Here is a 25,049-nt window from a genome sequence, read left to right as displayed (position 1 = left end):
GAGATTCCTGGGGGAGTGTGGACGTACCCATTAAAGGTGTACTCCCCTCCAGGGCACCCAAGGCCAGGGCTGAAGCCCATAGCTATCCCTGGCACTCTTTAGCAGTGTGTGCCGAGTTGATAGCATTAAAGTGTAAAGTTAAAATAAAATTGTATTTTACCAAAGAACCACAGGTCCCAGCATGCGTGCTTGCAGAACCACAAGTATCAGTATGTGGGGCATTCGAGAGCCTGTTGGTACCTGTAGTTCGAATGTAAAAGAAATATTAAAATAAAGATGGTACATACACACCATAGTAAGTACAATTTTAATAAAGCAAACATGCACACTCATAAACACACTCACATATATTCTCACACATACTTACATGCATCCCCAGTTGCCCTTCACATCCTCTTCTCCAGTAGAAATCCATATCACCTGTAAAACAATCATTACTCACTTAGTCCAGTGTAGATTGGTCATCTTCATTCCAGTAGGCATCCCGGGGGTTAAAAAGAATCCAGAAAGAGTTGGGGCTGTTTATGATTTAGGGGAGGTTGGAGGGGGGCTGCACATCATTTTTTTAAAAACTTTTAACTCTTTTTAATTTTAACAGACAGAAGCATCTGATCTGTGCATGCTCCTGTCAAACTTGCCAGCCAGAAGCTGGTCTATTTTATTGTGGGGGGGTTTTGGGTAATGTTTTAGGTGGGAGTTTACAACTATTACATGGCCAAGTTGTAGGTGTGCAATGGCAAAATATCTGGATGCGAATTTTGCCATTGTGAGTTTTAGGATTCCATTTTTGCAAAAACATGCAAGTTTAGCGCAAGAGTCACACATTTAAAAAAACTCAGACAATTATACTTGGCCCAAGATCTCCTGACCTGGGCCCTCATTCCGAGTTGTTCGCTCGCAAGGCGATTTTAGCAGTATTGCACACGCTAAGCCGCCGCCTACTGGGAGTGAATCTTAGCTTCTTAAAATTGCGAACGACGTATTCGCAATATTGCGATTACAAACTTCTTAGCAGTTTCAGAGTAGCTTCAGACTTACTCGGCATCTGCGATCAGTTCAGTGCTTGTCGTTCCTGGGTTGACGTCACAAACACTCCCAGCGTTCGCCCAGACACTCCTCCGTTTCTCCAGCCACTCCCGCGTTTTTTCCGGAAATGGTAGCGTTTTTTCCTACACGCCCATAAAACGGCCTGTTTCCGCCCAGTAACACCCATTTCCTGTCAATCACATTACGATCGCCGGAGCGAAGAAAAAGCCGTGAGTAAAAATACTATCTTCATTGCAAAATTACTTGGCGCAGTCGCAGTGCGGACATTACGCATGCGCACTAAGCGGAAATTCACTGCGATGCGATGAAATTTACCGAGCGAACGACTCGGAATGACCTCCCTAGAAATAATAATGTTTGCTAGAATTACTCTAATTAATAACCATGAGTTACTTTTGGAAACTTTGAATTTAAATATGAAATTATAGAAAAATACTATGGTACAAGGTGGAAACATCAACAGTAGGGCATTATGCTACGTACTGTACCACATAAATTATTTATACCGTATGCATAATAAGCACTTACATACCATGCCTAGAAATCTTATATATTCCAAAGTTTTATTTAGTTGTAGTAATTGTCTTACACTTAATATTATAAAAATGTTTACTAATTTTCAGTAAATGATTTGGAACATTAAAAGTATATAAATTGCCAGCAGGATTTCCAATGTGTTTTCACACTAGATATACTGTAGATACTTTAGTAATGGAAAGATATTTGATAGATTTAGAAATAAAAAGGAATAGTTGTATTTTCACAATAATATTTACTATATTTACTAAGAGTTGTGATGAAATAAATACACACCTACGCCAATTACATCTCTAGACAAATTCAGTGGTGTAGTCAAAGGTGGAGCAGGGGGAACAATCACTTCCCCTGCTGACAAAATGGTAAAATGGTGCATATTTATATATATATATATATATATATATATATATATTGGCCGGGCACCTTAGCAGCAGCTGTACCTGGCTCCTGGCAGCATCATGGACATGATGTAATTGTGATGCTGCCTGGCAAAGAAAAGAAACGAGAAATGAGAAGAGAACAAGAAGGCAGTAAGATGTAAGTTAATTACATACAGGATGTGGAGTGGGCTGTGGGGGTATACAGGACAGTATGAAAGATAGTGGTGGAGGTATGCATGATAGTATGGAACCTAGAAATAGGGATGTGGAGGGTATTATGGAACGTAGATATGGGTGTGTGGGGGGCAGTATATAACAGAGATGGGGGTGTACCGGGCAGTATGGAATATGGATATAAAAGTCTGGGGGGGGGGGTAGTCGGGATAAGAGATGGGATTGTGTGGGGAAGGATTGACCATAGAGATGGGCGTGGGTGGCAATTTGGAACATGTGATGAGAAAATTATATTTCTGTACCTGCGGTATTGGGGCTATTTTTCCATCTTTTCTCTCCCTCCTGTCAAAAACTACATACATTACTGGGCATGTTGCATACTGATGTAGTGACCAGCAATGATCTTCTTGTTGCACTCAAATTACTAGCATTCATCAAAATAATATACCCAGCAAACCATCACTATCATAATTACAGTACAACTTAAACATTTTTCTCATAATAGATTCCTTACTTGACCCTGATTTTTGCCTTGTCACAATTTAAATTTTGTGTTCTTGTTCTTAAGTATATGTTGTTGTATGTGTGGCATATCTGCACCTAGATAGTTTGACATACATTACCAAGCTAAAATGATTGATAAGTATTGATTTCCTTTGCCTCCAATGTTTCTAAGCTCCAGGTCAACACTGCTGAAAACCCATGTACTGTAGATCAGGAATGCTATCAAATATTCACAATCATTATCACTTGCTTGTAATTTGAGTATCTGGTCCTGCACTGCCAACTAAACTTTTGCCTATCATGCGCTGGCACTGTACAGTACCTCGTACATTCTTTTTTTTTTTCACTTTTACTACTGACCTTGCTTAACTTTGTGTATTTTTGTAAAATGTGGCTTCAAATTTCCCAGTAGGTTTAATGTTATTGCTTGTATTTCTTGTCTTATCAGACTTTTCACTCAGCGTCTAAATAACTGAGAACATTGACTTCTCCTTCCAACTGATTATTTTTCTCTAAAGACCTATCACATTTCATAACAGTGCGGCATTTTGTCCTCCATTTACTCTGCCCAGATTTGCATATGTAACTACAGTCATATTTCATCCTGATTCCAAGGAGCTTTTGGCAAAGGTGACATTTTACATTCAAATTAGGAAGGTGGGGGCAGTAGTTCTATAATGTTAATCACTTTGTTTGTGTTGTTAGAACCTTGCAGTTTTCATTCTGTACATCAAATATACAAGTGATAACATAAGAGACACTTTTCACGAAAGAGGTTTTGTTGCATTTCTTCGATTAAAAAACCCTAAAACATGTTATTGCTGTGAATAGTGGTGATAGCAGATTACTTTTATTGGGGCAGAACATTTTCAGGTTGGAATATAATTAAATACAAAGTACAAATTAAATACGAAACATGATATTTTTCCTTTTGTAAAAGCCATGGTAAACTTCTTGACTGCTGTAGTCCAAATGGAAGTGTCAATTAAGTTATCTAAATAGATGGCTGCAATTGTATTTAATATTGCCAAACTGGTAATTGAAGAGTCTTTACTCTAGAGATGAGGGGGTTCGGTTCTCAGAGAACCGAACCCTACCGAATTCTGCCTTCCGAGTCCGGATCCGAGCCCGACTCGGGTTTTCCCGCCTGACTCGGAAACCCGAACGCGGAAAAACGTCATCATCCCGCTGAAACGTCATCATCCCGCTGACGGATTCTCGCGGGATTTTGATTCCATATTAGGAGCTGCGCGTAGTGGCCATTTTCACTCCAGTCTCGGAGAGTGTATACAGAGGACATGTCCTCAGTGTTCAGTGTCTGTGTGATGGGGCGGGAAAGTGGGGTAGCAAGTGTTGTCCAGTCCAGTATAGTCACTCAGTGTATTGTGCTGCATCAGTCCAGGCAGTCACAGTGTTGGTGTTCTCTGCTGCCATATATCCAGTGTAGCTGTATGAAGTGGTGCTGTGTTGTGCAGACCAGTGGTAGTGTCCTGTGTCATCAGTAAGTCCAGTGACGATATACGCTGCTGCTATATGTCCACTGCTGCAGTATAATAATTATAACAACAACGTGTTGTGCTGCATCAGACCAGTGGTAGTGTCTTGTGTCAACAGTAATTCCAGTGATGATATACGCTGCTGCTATATGTCCACTGCTGCAGTATAATAATTATAACAACAACCTGTTGTGCTGCATCAGACGAGTGGTAGTGTCCTGTCTCATCAGTAATTCCAGTCATTCCTGTGACGCATATTGTCTCATATAACTCCCAAAAAATAATGGAGAACAAAAATTTTGAGGAGAAAATAAGGAAAGATCAAGAAGAACCACTTCCTCCTAGTGCTGAAGCTACTGCCACTAGCCATGAGATAGACGATGAAATGCAGTCAATGTCGTCTGCCAAGGCCGATGCCCAATGTGATAGTAGAGGGCGTGTAAAATCCAAAAAGCCAAAGTTCAGTAAAAAGAACCAAAAAAAGAAATTTAAATCGTCTGAGGTGAAAAGTAAACTTGCCAATATGCAATTTACGACACGGAGTGGCAAGTGGTTCAGCTTCACATGACGATGGAAGTCCTCATCCTCCCGCTAGAAAAATTAAAAGTGTTAAGCTGGAAAGAGCAAAGAAATCAACTGTGCGCTCTGAGATGGTATCACAAATCCCCAAGGAGAGTACAAGTGTGTCGGCAGTTGCGATGCCTGACCTTCCCAACACTGGACGGAAAGAGGTGGCTCCTTCCACCATTTGCACGCCCCCTGCAAGTGCTGGAAGCAGCACCCACAGTCCAGTTCCTTATATTCAAATTGAAGATGTCACTGTTGAAGTACACCAGGATGAGGATATGGGTGTTGCTGGCGCTGAGGAGAAAATTGACAATGAGTATTCTGATGGTGATGTGGTCTGTTTAAGTCAGGTACCGGGGGAGGCACCTGTTGTCCTTGGGACGAAGGAGCCCATTGTGATGCCTGGGCAAACTACCAAAAACCCACCTCTTTGGTGTGGAATTATTTCTCCACAAATCCGGACAACAGGTGTCAAGCCATCTGTTGCCTCTGTCAATCTGTAATAAGCAGGGGTAAGGATGTTAACCACCTAGGAACATCCTCCCTTATACGTCACCTGCTGCACCTTCATCAGAAGTCAGTGTCAAGTTCTGAAACTTTGGGTAAGAGCGTAAGCAGTACACTGACACCTAAACCCCTTCTTCCTCCTTTACCCAAGCTCCTGCAAGCCACACCACCAACTCCCTCAATGTCAACTTCCTCCTCAGTCAGGAATGTCCGTCGTCCTGCAGGCCATGTCACTGTCAAGACTGAGGAGTCCTCTCCTAACCGGGATTCCTCCGTAGGACCCTTGAGTGTTACGCCTGCTATTGCTGCCGCTGCTGTTGTTGCTGCTGGGAGTCGATCGTCATCCCAGAGGGGAAGTCGGAAGACCACTTGTACTACTTCAACTAAGCAATTGACTGTCCAACAGTCCTTTGTGAGGAAGATGAAATATGACAGCAGTCATCCTTTTGCAAAATGGATAACTGAGGCCTTGACAGCTATGTTGGTGTTAGAGGTGCATCTGGTATCCACCATTAGTTCAGTGACACTTAGCGATTTGATGGAGATAGTGTGTCCCTGGTATCAAATCCCATCTAGGTTCCACTTCTCTAGGCAGGCGATGCCGAGAATGTACACAGACGTCAGAAAAAGAGTCACCAGTGTCCTACAAAATGCAGTTGTATCCAGTGTCCACTTAACCACAGACATGCGGAAAATTGGAACAGGGCAGACTAAGGACTATATGACTGTAACAGCCCACTAGGTAGATGTATGGCCTCCCGCAGTGACACCAGTAGCAACATCTTGCAAACGCCAACTCGTTCCTAGGCAGGCTACGCTATGTATCACCGCTTTTCATAACAGGCACACAGCTGACAACCTCTTACAGAAACTGAGGAACATCATCGCAGAATGGCTTACCCCAATTGGACTCTCCTGGGGATTTGTGATATCGGACAACGCCACCAATATTGTGCGTGCATTACATGTGGGCAAATTCCAGCATGTCCCATGTTTTGCACATACAATTAATTTTGGTGGTCCAGAATTTTTTGAAAAATAAGAGGGGTGTGCAGGAGATGCTGTCGGTGGCCAAAAACATTGCGGGACACTTTCGGCATTCTGCCACTGTGTGCCGAAGACTGGAGCGCTAGCAAACACTCATGAACCTGCCCCACCATTAACTGAAGCAAGAGGTGGTAACGAGGTGGATTTCAACACTCTATATGCCTCAGAGGATGGAGGAGCAGCAAAAGGCCATTCAAGCTTATACATCCACCTACGATATAGGCAAAGGAGGGGGAATGCACCTGACTCAAGCGCAGTGGAGAATAATTTCCGTCTTGTCCAACCCTTGGAACTTACCACACGTGAAGTCAGTTCAGACACTGCCAGCTTGAGTCAGGTCATTCCCCTCATCAGGCTTTTACAGAAGCAGCGGGATAAATTGAAGGAGGAGCTAAGATGGAGTGATTCTGCAAAGTATGTGGGACTTGTGGATGGAGCCCTTCATTTGCTTTGCCAGGATTCAAGGGTGGTCAATATGTTGAAATCAGAGCACTACATTTTGGCCACTGTGATCGATTCTAAGTTTAAAGCCTACGTTGCATCTCTCTTTTCAGCAGACACAAGTGTGCAGAGGTACAAAGACCTGCTGGTTAGTAAATTGTCAACTCAAGCGGAACGTGACCCGTCAAATGCTCCTCCTTCAATTTCTCCCGCCTCCGGGGCTGCAAAGAAAAGGATAAGATTTCCTAGCCCACACGCTGGTGGTGATGCAGGGCAGTCAGTAGCGAAAGCTGACATCTGGTCTGGACTGAAGGACCTGCCAACGATTACTGACATGTCTACTGTCACTGCATATGATTCTGTCACCATTGAAAGAATGGTGGAGGATTATATGAGTGACAGCATCCAAGTAGGCATGTCACACAGTCCGTACGTATACTGGCAGGAAAAAGAGGCAATTTGGAGGCCCTTGCACAAACTGGCTTTATTTTACCTAAGTTGCCCCCCCCCTCCAGTGTGTACTCCGAAAGAGTATTTAGTGCAGCCGGTAACCTTGTCAGCGATCAGCGTAGAAGGTTACTTCCACTAAATGTGGAGAAGATGATGTGCAGCAAAATGAATTATAAAGTCCTCCGGGAAGACCTTTACCAGCAATTGCCTCCAGAAAGTACACAGGGACCTGTGATGGTGGATTCCAGTGGGGACGAATTAATACTCAGTGAGGAGGATGTATACGGTGAAAGGGGTGAGGAATCGGAGGATGATGATGAGGTGGACATCTTGCCTCTGTAGAGCCAGTTTGTGCGAGGAGAGATTGATTGCTTCTTTTTTGGTGGGGGCCCAAACAAACCAGTCATTTCAGCCACAGTCGTGTGGCAGACCCTGTCGCTGAAATGATTGGTTTGTTAAAGTGTGCATGTCCTGTTTATACAACATAATGGTGGGTGGGAGGGCCCAAGGACAATTCCATTTTGCACCTCTTTTTCTTCTTTGCATCATGTGTTGTTTGGGGACTAGTTTTTTAAGTGCCATCCTGTCTGTAACTGCAGTGCCACTCCTAGATGGGCCAGGTGTTTGTGCCGCACACTTGTGTCGCTTAGCTTGGCCATCCAGCTACCTCATTGCACCTCTTTTTCTTCTTTGCATCATGTGCTGTTTGGGGGCGTATTTTTTAAATCTGCCATCCTTTCTGCCACTGCATTGCCACTCCTATATGGGCCAGGTGTTTGTGCCGCACACTTGTGTCGCTTAGCTTAGTCATACAGCTACCTCATTGCACCTCTTTTTCTTCTTTGCATCATGTGCTGTTTGGGGCGTATTTTTTAAATCTGCCATCCTGTCAGTAACTGCAGTTCTACTCTTAGATTGGCCAGGTGTTTGTGCCGCACACTTGTGTCACTTAGCTTGGCCATCCAGCTACCTAATTGCACCTCTCTTTCTTCTTTGCATCATGTGCTGTTTGGGGACTAGTTTTTGAATAGTGCCATCTTGTCTGCAACTACAGTGCCACTCCTAGATGGGCCAGGTGTTTGTGCCGCACACTTGTGTCGCTTAGCTTAGTCATACAGCCTCCTCGGTGCAACTTTTAGGCCTAAAAACAATATTGTGAGGTGTGAGGTGTTCAGAATAGATTGGAAATTAGTGGAAATTATTGTTATTGAGGTTAATAATACTGTAGGAGCAAAATTACCCCCAAATTCTGTGATTTTTAGCTGTTTTTATGTGTTTTTTTTTAAATCATCCAGATCCAAAATCAAACCCAAAACATGATAGGGTGATTTTGGCAAAACCAAGCCAAAACCAAAACACGAAAATGGAATTAGAACCAAAACCAAAACACAAAACACGAAAAGTGCCTGCCGCACATCTCTACAATCAGCCAATTAGAAGCAACTGTATAGTGTTGCTGTTAGTCACCACCATTATTTCATATCTCTGCATCAGCCTTCTAGCTTCTGCAACAGATATGCTTCCGATATACTATATCTACTGCAGCATTCACTTCTAATTAAAGATGTGCGCCTGGCTATTTTTCGGGTTTTGGTGGTTTTTTGTGTGTTTTGGATTGGATTTTGCTATAACCGCCCTTATGTGTTTTGGTTTTTTTTTTTAATCATGAAAACAGCTAAAATCACACACTTTGGGGGTGATTTTGTTCCTACAGTATTATTAACCTCAATAGCATTCATTTCCACTAATTTCCAGACTATTTTGAAAACCTAACAGCTCAGAATATCGTTTTTATCCAGTTTAGGCCAAAAGGTTGCACCAAGGTAGCTGGATGACTAAGCTATGCAACAGAAGTGAGTGGCACAAACACCTGGCACATCTAGGAGTGGCACTGCACACTGCAATGGCAGACAGGATGGCAGTTTTATAAACTATGCCCAAAAAATGCTCCAAAGAGCACATAACACAAAGAAATAAGATGAAAGATGGAAATGTCCTTGGGCCCTGCCACCCACCCTTATGATGTAGATTTTAAACTGGACATGCACAGTTTAACAAACCAGTCATTTCAGTGACAGGGACCGTCACTTGTGGCTGAAATGATTGGTTTGTTTGGTCCCCCACAAAAATTTTTTTTAGAAGGACTTCCTCCATTAAGTAATTACTCTGAAGATGTTGATGATGAGGTGTTAATTACATTATAATCTTGTACAATAAATTTCATGTCTTCACCGCAAATATCGTAACCTGGAGGAGGTGCCTACATGGCTAACGTTCCTACCTCTACTAAATTTGGCCTCATCAATGAAGCAGATGTTTTCATAAACATTGTCAGGATTGGGGTAAAAATAATCCCACACCCAAGAGGTAGCTTTTTTGGTCTTATGCCCTTGCATCGCAATGGCTTTCTTTTTATCACGGTCAACAACTGCAGCCACCGGTAGCTAACTTACACAAATAACATCATCATCAACATCCTCACTGTCAGATAGTACACACATATCCCCCTCATCCTGTCCCACTTCCACACATGAATCCTTAATTTGTATTATGTCCTCCTCAGATTCATCCTCCTCCTCATCAGATTCATCACCATTATTTCTCTAACGTCCTAAGTGGATGCTGGGGACTCCGTAAGGACCATGGGGATTAGCGGCTCCGCAGGAGACTGGGCACAACTAAAGAAAGCTTTAGGACTACCTGGTGTGCACTGGCTCCTCCCACTAAGACCCTCCTCCAGACCTCAGTTAGATTCTTGTGCCCGGCTGAGCTGGATGCACACTAGGGGCTCTCCTGAGCTCCTAGAAAGAAAGTATATTTAGGTTTTTTATTTTACAGTGAGATCTGCTGGCAACAGACTCACTGCAGCGAGGGACTAAGGGGAGAAGAAGCGAACCTACCTAACAGGTGGTAGTTTGGGCTTCTTAGGCTACTGGACACCATTAGCTCCAGAGGGATCGACCGCAGGACCCGACCTTGGTGTTCGTTCCCGGAGCCGCGCCGCCGTCCCCCTTACAGAGCCAGAAGCATGAAGAGTCCAGAAAATCGGCGGCAGAAGACTTCGGTCTTCACCAAGGTAGCGCACAGCACTGCAGCTGTGCGCCATTGTTCCTCATGTACACCTCACACTCCGGTCACTGATGGGTGCAGGGCGCTGGGGGGGGGGGGGCGCCCTGAGGGCAATATATGACACCTTGGCTGGCAAATCTACATCATATATAGTCCTAGAGGCTATATAGATGTAAAATTACCCCTGCCAGTATTCCAGAAAAAGCGGGAGAAAGTCAGTTGGAAAAGGGGCGGGGCTTCTCCCTCAGCACACTGGCGCCATTTTCTCTTCACAGTGCAGCTGGAAGACAGCTCCCCAGGCTCTCCCCTGTAGTTTTCAGGCTCAAAGGGTTAATAAGAGAGGGGGGGGGGCACTAAATTTAGGCGCAATATATGTATACAAGCAGCTATTTGGGGAAAAATCACTCAGTTATAGTGTTAATCCCTGCATTATATAGCACTTTGGTGTGTGCTGGCATACTCTCTCTCTGTCTCCCCAAAGGACTTTGTGGGGTCCTGTCCTCAGTCAGAGCATTCCCTGTGTGTGTGCGGTGTGTCGGTACGGCTGTGTCGACATGTTGGATGAGGAAGGTTACATGGAGGCGGAGCAGAGGCCGATAAATGGGATGTTGCCCCCTGTGGGGCCGACACCAGAGTGGATGGATAGGTGGAAGGTATTAACCGACAGTGTCAACTCCTTACATAAAAGGCTGGATGACGTAACAGCTGTGGGACAGCCGGCTTCTCAGCCCGCACCTGCCCAGGCGTCTCAAAGGCCATCAGGGGCTCAAAAAAAAAACGCCCGTTACCTCAGATGGCAGACACAGATGTCGACACGGAGTCTGACTCCAGTGTCGACGAGGTTGAGACATATACACAATCCACTAGGAACATCCGTTACATGATCTCGGCAATGAAAAATGTGTTACGCATTTTCTGACATGAACCCAAGTACCACATGAAAGGGGTTTTATTTTTGGGGAGAAAAAGCAGCCAGTGTTTTATTCCCCCATCAGATGAATGAATGAAGTGGGTAAAGAAACGTGGTTTCCCCCGATAAGAAACTGGTAATTTCTAAAAAGTTACTGATGGCGTACCCTTTCCCGCCAGAGGATAGGTCACGTTAGGAGATATCCCTTAGGGTGGATAAGGCGCTCACACGTTTGTCAAAAGGTGGCACTGCCGTCTTAGGATACGGCCACCTTGAAGGAACCTGCTGATAAAAAGCAGGAGGCGATCCTGAAGTCTGTATTTACACACTCAGGTTATATACTGAAACCTGCAATAGCCTCAGCATAAATAGTGCTGCTGCAGCGTGGTCTGATACCCTGTCAGATAATATTAATACGCTAAGACAGGGATAATATTTTGCTAACATTGAGCATATTTAAGACGTCGTCTTATATATAAAGGATGCACAGAGGGATATTTGCCGGCTGGCATCCACAATTAATGCAATGTCCATTCTGCCAGGAGGGTATTAGAAACCCGGCAGTGGACAGGTGATGCTGCATTTAAAAGGCACATGGAGATTCTGCCTTATAAGGGTGAGGAATTGTTTGGGGATGGTCTCTGGGACCTCGTATCCACAGCAACAGCTGGGAAGAAAAAATTTTACCTCAGGTTTCCTCACAAAAGCCTAAGAAAGCACCGTATTTTCAGGTACAGTCCTTTCGGCTTCAGAAAAGCAAGCGGGTCAAAGGCGCTTCCTTTCTGCACAGAGACAAGGGAAGAAGGAAAAAGCTGCACCAGTCAGCCAGTTCCCAGGATCAAATATCTTCCCTCGCTTCCTCTGAGTCCACCGCATGATGCTGGGGCTCCACAGGTGGAGACAGGTGCGGTGGGGGCGCGTCTCGGGAACTGCAGGGACCAGTGGGCTTGCCCACAGGTGGATCCCTAGGTTCTGCAAGTAGTATCACAGGGATACAGGCTGGAGTTCAAGACGACTCCCCCTCGCCGTTGCCTCACATCAGCCTTGCCTGCTGCCCTCGGAGAAAGGTAGTACTGGCGGCAATTCACAAGCTGTACTTCCAGCAGGTGAAATCAAGGTACCCCTCCTTCAACAAGGCCGGGGTTACTATTCCAAAATGTTGTGGTACCGAAACCAGATGGTTCGGTGAGACCCATTCTAAAATTGAAATCCTTGAACACTTATATACGAAGGTTCAAGTTCAAAATGGAATCGCTCAGGGCGATTATTGCAAGCCTGGAAAATTTCAGGGTATCACTGGACATCAAGGATACTTACCTGCATGTCCCTATTTACCCTCTTCACCAGGTGTACCTCAAAATTGTGGTACAGGATTGTCATTACCAATTCCAGACGTTGCCGTTGGTCTGTCCCCGGCACCGAGGGTATTTACCAAGGTAATGGCCGAAGTACTTATCCCGTACTTGGACGATCTCCTTATTAAGGCGAGGTCCAGGGAGCAGTTGTTCGTCGGAGTAGCACTATCTCGGGAAGTGCTACAACAGCACGGCTGGAGTCTGAATATTCCAAAGTCGCAGCTGGTTCCTACGACGCGTCTACTGTTCCTGGGTATGGTTCTGGACACAGAACAGGATAAATAGGGTTTCTCCCGGAGGAGAAGTCCAAGGAGTTGGCGTCTCTAGACGGAGACCTCCTAATACAAATACAGGTATCGGTGCTTCAATGCACGCGAGCCTTGGGAAAGATGGTAGCTTCTTACGAAGAATTTCCATTCGCCAAGTCCCATGCAAGGATCTTCCAGTGGGATCTGTTGGACAAGTGGTCCGGGTCGCATCCTCAGATGCATCGGCGGATAACCCTGTCTCCAAGGGCCAGAGTGTCGCTGTGGTGGTGACTGCAGAGTGCTCATCTTCTAGGGGGCCGCAGATTCGGCATACAGGACTGGGTCCTGGTGACCACGGATGCCAGCCTTCAAGGCTGGGGGGCAGTCACACAGGGAAGAAACTTCCAAGGCCTATGGAAAAGTCAGGAGACTTCCCTACACATAAATGTTCCGGAACTATGGGCCATTTACAATGCCCTAAGTCAGGCTAGACCCCTGCTTCAACACCGGCCGGTGCTGATCCAGTCAGACAACATCACGGCGGTCGCTCATGTAAACCGACAGGGCGGCACAAGAAGTAGGATGGCGATGGCAGAAGCCACAAGGATTCTCAGATGGGCGGAAAATCATGTGTTAGCACTGTCAACAGTGTTCATTCCCAGAGTGGACATCTGAGAAGCAGACTTTCTCAGCAGACACGACCTCCACCCGGGAGAGTGGGGACTTCATCCAGAAGTCTTCCAAATGATTGTACATCGTGGGGAAAGGCCACAGGTAGACAGGATGGCATCCCGCCTCAACAAAAAGCTACAAAGATATTGCGCCAGGTCAAGGGACCCTCAGGCGATAGCTGTGGATGCTCTGGTAACACCGTGGGTGTACCAGTCGGTGTATGTGTTCCCTTCTCTGCCTCTCATACCCAGGGTAATGAGAATAATAAGAAGGAGAGGAGTAAGAACTATACTCATTGTTCCGGGTGGCCAAGAAGAGCTTGGTACCGAGATCTCCAAGAAATGATCTCAGAGGACCCATGGCCTCTGCCGCTCAGACAGGACCTGCTGCAGCAGGGGGCCTGTCTGTTCCAAGACGTACCGCGGCTGCGTTTGACGGCATGGCGGTTGAACGCCGGATCCTGAAGGAAAAAGGCATTCCGGAGGAAGTTATCCCTATGCTATTTAAAGCTAGGAAAGAAGTGAACGCAAACCATTATCACCGCATATGGCGGAAATATGTTGCGTGCTGTGAGGCCAGTAAGGCCCCAAAGGAGGAATTTCAGCTAGGTTGATTTCTGCACTTCCTACAAGTCAGAGGTGACTATGGGCCTAAAATTGGGTTCCATTAAGGTCCAGATTTTGGCTCTATCGATTTTCTTCCAAAATAGAACTGGCTTCACTGCCTGAAGTTCAGACTTTTGTTAAGGGAGTGCTGCATAGTCAGCCCCCGTTTGTGCCTCCAGTGGCACCGTGGGATCTCAACGTGGTGTTGGATTTCCTGAAGTTGCATTGGGTTGAGCCACTTAAATCCGTGGAGCTACAATACCTCACGTGGAAAGTGGTCATGCTGTGGGCCTTGGCGTCGGCCAGGCGTGTATCAGAATTGGCGGCTTTGTCAAAAGCTCTTATCTGTATTTTATATGGATAAGGCGGAATTGAGGACTCGTTCCCAATTCCTTCCTAAGGTGGTAGCAGTTTTTCATGTGAACCAACCTATTGTGGTGCCTGCGGCTACTTGGGACTTGGAGGATTCCAAGTTTCTGGACGTAGTCAGGGCCCTGAAAAGTATATGTTTCCAGGACGGCTGGAGTCAGGAAAACTGACTCGCTATTTATCCTGTATGCACCCAACAAGCTGGGTGCTCCTGCTTCTAAGGAGACTATGGCTCGCTGGATCTGTAGCACGATTCAACTTGCACATTCTGCGGCTGGACTGCCGCACCCTAAATCTGTGAAAGCCCATTCCACTAGGAAAGTGGGCTCTTCTTGGGCGGCTGCCCGAGGGGTCTCGGCTTTACAAATTTGCCGAGCTGTTACTTGGTCGGGTTCAAACACTCTTGCAAGAGTCTACAAGTTTGATACGCTGGCTGAGGAGGACCTAGAGTTTGCTCATTCGGTGCTGCAGAGTCATCCGCACTCTCCCGCCTGTTTGGGAGCTTTTGTATAATCCCCATGGTCCTTACGGAGTCCCCAGCATCCACTAGGACGTCAGAGAAAATAAGAATTTACTTACCGATAATTCTATTTCTCGTAGTCCGTAGTGGATGCTGGGCGCCCATCCCAAGTGCGGATTGTCTGCAATACTTGTATATAGTTATTGCCTAACTAAAGGGTTATTGTTGAGCCATCTGTTGAGAGGCTCAGTTGTTATCATACTGTTAACTGGGTATAGTATCAGGAGTTATACGGTGTGATTGGTGTGGCTGGTATGAGTCTTACCCGGGATTCAAAATCCTTCCTTATTGTGTCAGCTCTTCCGGGCACAGTATCCTAACTGAGGTCTGGAGGAGGGTCTTAGTGGGAGGAGCCAGTGCACACCAGGTAGTCCTAAAGCTTTCTTTAGTTGTGCCCAGTCTCCTGTGGAGCCGCTAATCCCCATGGTCCTTACGGAGTCCCCAGCATCCACTACGGACTACGAGAAATAGATTTACCGGTGAGTAAAATCTTATTTACTGCTCCCCACATGTGCAGATGGTTCAGAAATGATGGAAGAAGGTGAAAGAGGCTTCTCTGTGAGGACAGTGTGAGAAATGTCAGCTGACATGGATACCCCTAAATGTTCCTCAATAATGTTTGATTATCTAATTCTGAATGTACAGTTTGTCTTACTGCTTCAGCAGCTAACTTTACTTTTGATTTTTTTTCTTTACCACTCTAAAATTAAATGATTTTACGTATCCTGACTTAAGCCCTCTATGCCCCTGGGCATCTGCCTTAGCAGATGACGTTGACGGACTTGACTAGTAGCAGCAGCTTCAGTACTAGTAATAGCCTCCATTTCTATCAACACAAAGTAGGGTTGATCTTCACTGACAGTGTTTCACAAATGAGTCAGAAATATATATAATAATTACACACTGTGGTTGACTTCACCAGGAGTGTCACACAAATGAGTCAGAAATGTATATAATAATAATTACACACTGCGGTTGACTTCACCGACAGCGTCGCACAATATGAGTAGGAAATAATATACTGCGGTCTAACTGGCAGTGTCACAGTACTTATGAAAATAAAAAATATTGTATAGTACACTGGGGTACAGCAAAAACAATATATATATATATATATATATATATATATTATAATTTTAGGCTTTTTGTTTTTAGCTTTTATTATTTTAATTTTACACTGGGGCAGAGCAACCCTGTTTCAGATACAGCAGACAGAGAGAGCAATAATTATTCAAATAGAGCAGAAAGAGCACCCCTTTTTTAGATACCGCAGACAGAGCACCCTTTTTTCAGATACCGCAGACAGAGAGCACCCTTTTTTCAGATACGGCAGAGAGATCATCCCTTTTTCAGATACAGCAGACACAGAGAACCCCCTTTTCAGATACAGTAGACAGAGAGCACCCCCTTTTTCAGATACAGCAGAGAGAGCACCCCTTTTTCAGATAGAGCAGACAGAGAGCACCTTTTTTTCAGTTACAACAGGCTGAAAGCACCCCTCTTTCAGATACAGCAGGCAGAGAAAGTACCGCTTTTTTCAGACACAGCAGACAGCACTCGTTTTTTCAGACACAGCAGACAGAGAGCACCCCTTTTTCAGATACAGCAGATAGAGAGCACCCCTTTTTCAGATACAGCAGACAGAGAGCACCCATTTTCAGATACAGCAGAGAGAGCACCCCTTTTTCAGATACCTCAGAGAGAGGGAGAGCACCCCTTTTTCAGATACAGCAGACAGAGCACCCCTTTTTTAGATACAGTGGAGAGAACACCCCTTTTTCAGATACTGCAGACAAAGAGAGCCCCCCTTTTTCAGATACAGCAGACAGAGAGAGCACCCTTTTTCAGATACAGCAGACAAAAACTTTATAGAGACAGTTGGGCATACATTTTCAGTACTGTATGTATCTTCTAAAAATAAAGTTGCTGTATGTGCAACACTAAGCAGGGGCTAGGTGCAGCAGTGAAGTGTGCCATCCAAACTGAATGGCCGCAGACCACATACACACACTGATTACTGTCAGTGTATGTCACTGAAAGTCAACTCACATTGCGGTGATCCTGGCGGGCAGCCTCAGACCATATGCACACACTAATTACTGTCAATGTATGTCACTGAAAGTCAATCAACTCACTTTGCGGCGATCCTGGGGTATGGCCTGCCGATATAATCATGATGCGAGTTGTGCAACTTTTCAGTGACGTACACTAACAGCAGTAAGTCTTTGTGTGGTTCACAGTCACCTGGACAGCCCAGGTGACTGTGAACCACACAGCATATTCAGCATTTCTGTCATCCACTTTGTGATGACATTAATGCTGAATATTCTGGAGGCAGGGCTTGCCAGCAGGCAGCCGGCAATGGTGTAATGTGGATGGAGCAAGCAGGACATGGTCCCCACAGGAAACAAATAAAATATATTCTTTGACCTAGTTTACCATAGAAGACTCTCCTGATCTGTTGGTAGCAGAAGACTAGAGACAGAGGAGCTCCAAGTTCCTCCCTCTCCCTCAGCCATTGGCGGCACTGATACCAGCAGTGGCTGTAGCCTCAGTTTCTGCAGGAACAGGTATGGTGGGTGACAGAGTGAGAGAGTCTGTGGGGACAGGTGTTGTGGGTAAGAGTGCACATTTGACTGCTCCTCTGTATGAGAACATGGTTTATTGGGCAGCAGGTAAGAGCATGAATATGATTGTTGTTGAAACCCCATAACCCAGCACATGTAGCGCCACCCTGCCAGAATATCTATCTATCTATCTATCTATCTATCTATCTATCTATCTATCTATCTATCTATCTATCTATCTATCTATCTATCTATCACTGACTCACTGACTCATCATGAAAACTCCGGAACCATGAGGACTAGGAACTTGAAATTTGGACAGTAGCTTTGTTTTGTGACGTAGGCAAAAGCGGTGAAATGCATTTTTTTAAATTGTTCATTATTTCTTAATCCACATAAGATTTAGATTTGGTTTTTGCATACAAACGTTAACAGATTAAGTGCATAAGTGTGTATATATTTTTAGCAGCATGTTAATCTAGGTTTAAAAACAATTGTTTTTTATCGTTTCTTTCACCGACATTCAGTTGATTTTTGTTTCATTTTAAATTGGAGGATTGTTAGTGGCTTCTTTAGCATCCCCCCGGAAACTGTCTTCATTCTGAGAATTCCTCTGATCCCATCAGACTATCATTTCCAGGTCAAACAGCTGCAGTTCCCGGTAAAGCTCTGCTACGCCATGGCTATTACCAAAGCTCAGGGGCAGAGTTTGAAAGTGGCTGGTGTGGATCTGAGGTGGGACTGCTTCTCCCATGGCCAGTTGTACAGTATGTTGCCTTTTCCATAGTCAGCTCTCTGTCAGCCTGGCCATTCTCCAATCTGAAGGAAAGACTAAAAATGTAGTTCACCAGGAAGTCCTTCAAAATGAAAGTTACATGCATGGAAATGCTTGAAATTCTGTAGCGAAACATGGGTATTCAGTTAGCATCTCTCTCTCTCTCTCTCTCTCTATATATATATATATATATATATATATATATATATATATAGTGCATCCGGAAAGTATTCACAGCCCTTCACTTTTTCTACATTTTGTTATGCTACAGCCTTATTCCAAAATGAAATAAATTAATTTTTCCCCTCAAAATTCTACACACAATAGCCCATAATGTCAACGTGAGAAAAGTTTTTTTGAGACTTATGCAAATGTATTACAAATAAAAAAAATAAGAAATCACATGTAGGTAAGTATTCACAGCGTTTGCCATGAAGCTCAGAATTGAGCTCAGGTGCATCCTGTTTCCACTGATCATCCTTGAGATGTTCCTACAGCAGGGATGGGGAACCTTCGGTCCTCCAGCTGCTGTTGAACTACACATCCCAGCATGCCTTGCAACAGTTTTAGCATGGCCAAATAGCAAAACTGTAGCAAGGCATGCTGGTATGTGTAGTTCAACAACAGCTGGAGGGCCGAAGGTTCCCCATCCCTGTCCTACAGCTTAATTGGAGTCCATTTGTGGTAAATTCAGTTGATTGGACATGATTTGGAAAGGCAAACACCTGTCAATATAAGGTCCCACACTTGACAGTGCATGTTTGAGCATAAACCAAGCATGAAGGAATTGTCTGTAGACTTCCAAGACAGGAAAAATATCTTCTGCTTTGAAGGTCCCAATGAGCACAGTGGCCTCCATCTTCCGTAAATGTAAGAAGTCCGGAGCCACCAGGACTCTTCCTAAAGCTGGCTGGCCATCTAAACTGAGCAATCAGGGGAGAAGGGCCCTAGTCAGGGAGGTGACCAAGAACCCGATGGTCACTCTGAGCTACAGCATTCCTCTGTGGAGAGAGGAGAAGCTTCCTGATGGACAGCCATCTCTGCAGCAATCCACCAATCAGACCTGTATGGTAGAGTGGCCAGATGGAAGCCACTCCTTAGTAAAAAGCATATGGCAGCCAGCCTGGAATTTGCCAAAATGCACCTGAAGGACTCTCAGACAATGAGAAACAAAATTTTCTGATCTGATGAGACAAAGATTGAACTCTTTGGCATGAATGCCAGGTGTCAAGTTTGGATGTACCCAGGCACCACTCATTACCAGGCCAATACCATTCCTCCAGTGAAGCATGGTGGTGGCAGCATTATAGTGTGGGGATGTTTTTCAGCAGCAGGAACTGGGAGACTAGTAAGGATAGAGGAAAAGATAAATCCAGCAATGTACAGAGCCATCCTGAATGAAAACCTGCTCCAGAGCGCTCTTGGCCTCAGACTGGAGTAACGGTTCATGTATCAGCAGGACAACAACCCTAAGCACACAGCCAAGGTATCAAAGGAGTAGCTTCAGGACAACTCTGTGAATGTCCTTGAGTGGCCCAGCCAGAGCCCAGACTTGAATCCGATTGAACATCTCTGGAGAGATCTGAAAATGGCTGTGCACCGGTGCTTCCCATCAAACCTGATGGAATTTGAGAGGTGCTGCAAAGAGGAATGGGCGAAACTGGCCAAAGATAGGTGTACCAAGCTTGTAGCATCATATTCAAAAAGACTTGAGGCTGTAATTGCAGCCAAAGGTGCATCAACAAAGTATTGAACAAAGGCTGTGCATACTTACGTACATGTGATTTCCTAGTTTTTTATTTTTAATAAAATAACAAAAATCTCAAAAAAAACTTTTTTCATGTTGTCATTATGGGTTATTGTGTGTAGAATTTTGAGGGAAAAACTGAATTTATTCCATTTTGGAACAAAGCTGTTACATAACAAAATGTGGAAAAAGCGAAGCACTGTGAATACTTTTCATATTCATATATATAAATGAGGTGACTGTAAGAAAGCTGACCCTACCCACAGGCGTAAACTAAGGGATGTAAACGTGACATGGGGGACATGGGTTGGGTAAAGAAAGTCACAGGGATAATAGGGGCAGGCTAAAGGTAGCACCGAGAGCACAGAGGTGAGGTGAGGGCGACACAGGGTGCATTTATTATCTAGGAAAGGATCATACAGTAGGTATTTTTTTTCTTAATTGCAAATAAGCCTCACATCCTGGTCCTACCCTCTTTAGCAAAATTCGGTATTGGAGAGGGTGGGGTGAGAGTGCGCCATAGCATAGACATGCTCCGAGCGCCATAGCTCAGTGTTATAACTGTGACCCTAAGGTCTCTATGTCCAGACAGAAATCAGCTAGGGCTTATTCAATACCCGTAATCACATGACAGCTCATTCAGTATTCCTGAGCCCATGACAATGTTTTACGACTATGGGCCTAATTCAGATCTGATCGCAGCAGCAATTCCCATTAGAGAAAAAAATTGCTGCTGTGATCAGGTCTGAATTAGGCCCTATGTTAATATGATTTACCCCTCACTTTAATGATGCTTAAAGTTAGCATTTCATTTATGTAAAAAAAATACCATTAATAGTAAACAACTTTTGATATCTAATCAATCTTGATCATGTAACCAAATTAATGTTATACAGTACTTTATTAATTTATATAACTCTGCAAATTAACACTAATCTCCCCTCACATCCATTCAAAATAAGAATATGCAATTAGTGTTACCAGTACATATCTCAACAAGTGCTTTACATCATGTCCTACATATGCGTTCCTAGTGCATCTGTCTTGAAAAAGCTTCCTGTTTTTGTCACAGATGCATGTCTAGAAAATGCAGACTGGGTCCATTGATGTACAGAAGTAAATTTTATTTGGTATATACTTAGGCATCTACAGTATACAGCACTTGCATTTTAACATTGTTAATAACGCATTGTAAAAGCCTGCATGTATGGAGCCGTGCACGCTCTCTAGTTACCTGATGGTAGGCAATCCATAGAACATTTTCCTATCTGTATTCTTTTTGTATTCCGGTTCTCAGGTTTTAGTAACTTGTGTGTATATATATATATATATATATACTATCCGTATACACCGGCACTCAGCAAAGCCAACAAATATGCCCAGGTGCCTTCCAAGTATAAACCCAAGCAAGGGTCTAAATAGTCACAGTGAACAGAGGCGGCACTCTCAGGACTTGCAGTCGTAGTTCAAATAAAGAAATAACAGCTACAACATAGCTCTGTCGATTAACGTTTCGATTTATAGCAAAACCGTCATCAGAATCATATAACACATATTACAAACAAGACATACTTACATAACCTCGTGTCCCCCCGTCAGGAAGCCGCCAGCGCCGCGCCGTCTCCCGAGTCTGTGACGTCACACATGCGACGCGCGCCCTCCGGCGCGCTCAGGTGACCGCCCGGCGTCATGGCAACCTGATAAACAAATACACATACCAGTGAACAAAACATAAAAACAACAGCAATCGAGTATACTGGCATAATCAGGGGTTAAGGTAACCATCCTATATTAATAATGCCTACACCAATGCAGCACAGTCTACGAATGTATAAATGAGCTGTAGCTAATACAGGAGAAAACATATAATTAGAAATGAAAAAACAGGGCATGTACCTAGATCAGAGAACAGCATACTGAGAATCAGAGCCAAAAAAGATAAACCATGGCATAAACAGACAGCTATATTACAGAAAGCAGCTTAATGGTAACATCTCATTTAAGCCACGCGGAGAGACTGTGTCCAGCCGGTGAATCCACCGCGATTCTCTCTGCAGCAGTGCCCTGTGTCTGTCACCCCCCCGCAATCTCTTGGGTGCTTGATCTATAATTTTATAGCGTAAGGTGCTAAGCCCGTGATTGAGTGCCTTAAAGTGCCGGGCCACCGGCTGACTATGTACTCCCGTCTGGTCAAAAGCCTGTCTTATGGCGGACCTATGTAGCGCCATCCGTTCCTTAAATTGCCTTGTGGTCTTCCCCACATAGAGGAGACCACAAGGACAGCGTATAATATAAATGACAAATGTGCTGGAGCACGTCAACACTTGTCGGATGTCACACCTCACGCCCGTCTGTGGGTGCGGAAAGGAGCTCCCCGTCTCCATATAGCTACATGTGGTGCACCCGGTGCACCTATAGCATCCTGGTTTTCTAGTCATAAAATTAATGGGGATCCTGTCTTGAAAGGAAGAGATGTCGTTCTTAACCAGCCAATCCTTCAGGTTGCGGTCCCTAGCAAAGCTGGGCATAATAGTGGCATTGCGGAGACACGACAGGTCCTTGTCCGCAGTCACTATTGGCCACAATCTTTTGGCCAATAGTGGCCAATAGTGACTGCGGACAAGGACCTGTCGTGTCTCCGCAATGCCACTATTATGCCCAGCTTTGCTAGGGACCGCAACCTGAAGGATTGGCTGGTTAAGAACGACATCTCTTCCTTTCAAGACAGGATCCCCATTAATTTTATGACTAGAAAACCAGGATGCTATAGGTGCACCGGGTGCACCACATGTAGCTATATGGAGACGGGGAGCTCCTTTCCGCACCCACAGACGGGCGTGAGGTGTGACATCCGACAAGTGTTGACGTGCTCCAGCACATTTGTCATTTATATTATACGCTGTCCTTGTGGTCTCCTCTATGTGGGGAAGACCACAAGGCAATTTAAGGAACGGATGGCGCTACATAGGTCCGCCATAAGACAGGCTTTTGACCAGACGGGAGTACATAGTCAGCCGGTGGCCCGGCACTTTAAGGCACTCAATCACGGGCTTAGCACCTTACGCTATAAAATTATAGATCAAGCACCCAAGAGATTGCGGGGGGGTGACAGACACAGGGCACTGCTGCAGAGAGAATCGCGGTGGATTCACCGGCTGGACACAGTCTCTCCGCGTGGCTTAAATGAGATGTTACCATTAAGCTGCTTTCTGTAATATAGCTGTCTGTTTATGCCATGGTTTATCTTTTTTGGCTCTGATTCTCAGTATGCTGTTCTCTGATCTAGGTACATGCCCTGTTGTTTCATTTCTAATTATATGTTTTCTCCTGTATTAGCTACAGCTCATTTATACATTCGTAGACTGTGCTGCATTGGTGTAGGCATTATTAATATAGGATGGTTACCTTAACCCCTGATTATGCCAGTATACTCGATTGCTGTTGTTTTTATGTTTTGTTCACTGGTATGTGTATTTGTTTATCAGGTTGCCATGACGCCGGGCGGTCACCTGAGCGCGCCGGAGGGCGCGCGTCGCATGTGTGACGTCACAGACTCGGGAGACGGCGCGGCGCTGGCGGCTTCCTGACGGGGGGACACGAGGTTATGTAAGTATGTCTTGTTTGTAATATGTGTTATATGATTCTGATGACGGTTTTGCTATAAATCGAAACGTTAATCGACAGAGCTATGTTGTAGCTGTTATTTCTTTATTTGAACTACGACTGCAAGTCCTGAGAGTGCCGCCTCTGTTCACTGTGACTATATATATATATATGTATATATACACATATACATATATACATATACATATACATATATATATATATATATATATATATAGTTCCCAATGTAAGTCCAGTTTATTCGGTGGTGCCTTTTACATTTTTTTGGGAGCTGGTGAGCCTTGATATGCCGTTCATATTCTCTTTCCATGTCAGAAATATTAATGAATCTTTAGTGCTCAATGTGCCGTTTCACTTTTATTTGTCTATCAAGCCATGTTGTATTTTCTTCTGCCTCCTCACACTGTCAGTTCTCTAGACATTGAGTTAATTCATATGGATGGAAATCCTTTTCTAGCAATCCCCAAGGCTCTAATGCATTGCTGGGCAGCTGGGCACAATGATGGTATAGAAAGAACAGGCACACCCACGAGGTATATAAAAAGTAAAGCTAGTAACAGCACGTCTATACATCATGTTTGGTCCCCTGAGGAAAGTGTCATTTCTAGGTAAAGTAAGACATTCTCTAGATGGTGAGCTTTGACAAGTCAAAAGCTTTTTCTCATCTCTGTCATCTAGTAATTGTATTTCTCCAAATGCTGAATATTAAGTATTAAGAGCTTTAATAGTGTATGACAATAGCATGAAAGTTAAAACTTTAGGGGAATGATTCATACTACTTATTAGACTTTTGAGAGAGAGATTTTTTTCTACCTCTGGGAAAGATGAAAAACCTCAAAAAAAGTCAAAATGACCGTGAAAATTGAAGCTGATCACATACTCTGCAATATTGCTGGTGATGTTGGGAAGGTGATCCTATACTGTAGCTCTGCATTTGTGGCTCCAAACCGAGCATGTGGCACAATAATAAACTATTCTAAATCAATCATCTGATAATCTCCTATATAATAGCCCACAGTAACTGTGTGTATAACACTGAGCGTGGCTAGGAGCTCTCATTGGGTTAGCAGCAGGTCTATCACACCCAGTCCACAGCTGATTGGGCGACAAATGCCCTCCCACACAGGTTACATCCAATGGGAGGCTCTGCCCTTTGGCTGCTGTGTGTTCCCAGAGCAGGATTAACAATGGGGCTGATGGAGCTGCAGCTCCAGGTCCACACCCCAAAATAGGCCCACTGCATCTGCAGCAACATACCCTCCAACAATGTACACATAATAATCAGTACAAATTTGAAAAGTGGGTGTGGCCATGGGTAAAGTTGTGTGGCCACGCCCCTTTTCGTATACTTTTAATTGAAGTTTGGAGAGCCAAAAATCGGTACAGACCATAAAAAAGGTACTGTACCTGCCAAAAAGGTACAGTTGGAGGGTATGCC

At 44.5% G+C, this 25,049-nt stretch overlaps 1 protein-coding gene across 6 annotated transcripts in view; it reads left to right on the top strand.

The window, feature by feature from the left end:
• Positions 1–25,049, top strand: part of CFAP47 (cilia and flagella associated protein 47) — a 1,065,013-nt gene that overhangs the window by 703,870 nt on the left and 336,094 nt on the right. For 2 of the 6 annotated variants that reach the window (XM_063953491.1, XM_063953490.1), the window contains exon 54: positions 3,091–3,434. The exons of the other annotated variants lie outside the window; for them this stretch is intronic. In XM_063953491.1, the coding sequence (XP_063809561.1) occupies positions 3,091–3,114 (24 nt within the window). In that variant the 3' untranslated portion in view covers positions 3,115–3,434. Of the gene's footprint in view, positions 1–3,090; positions 3,435–25,049 lie in introns of those variants that run through there. 6 annotated transcript variants of the gene reach the window in all.

Source organism: Pseudophryne corroboree, chromosome 2 (genome assembly GCF_028390025.1).
Source record: "Pseudophryne corroboree isolate aPseCor3 chromosome 2, aPseCor3.hap2, whole genome shotgun sequence".
NCBI classification, from domain to species: Eukaryota; Metazoa; Chordata; class Amphibia; order Anura; family Myobatrachidae; genus Pseudophryne; species Pseudophryne corroboree.
The sequence above is the reverse complement of the archived record's forward strand: the minus strand, read 5'-3'. Positions and strand labels throughout refer to the sequence as shown.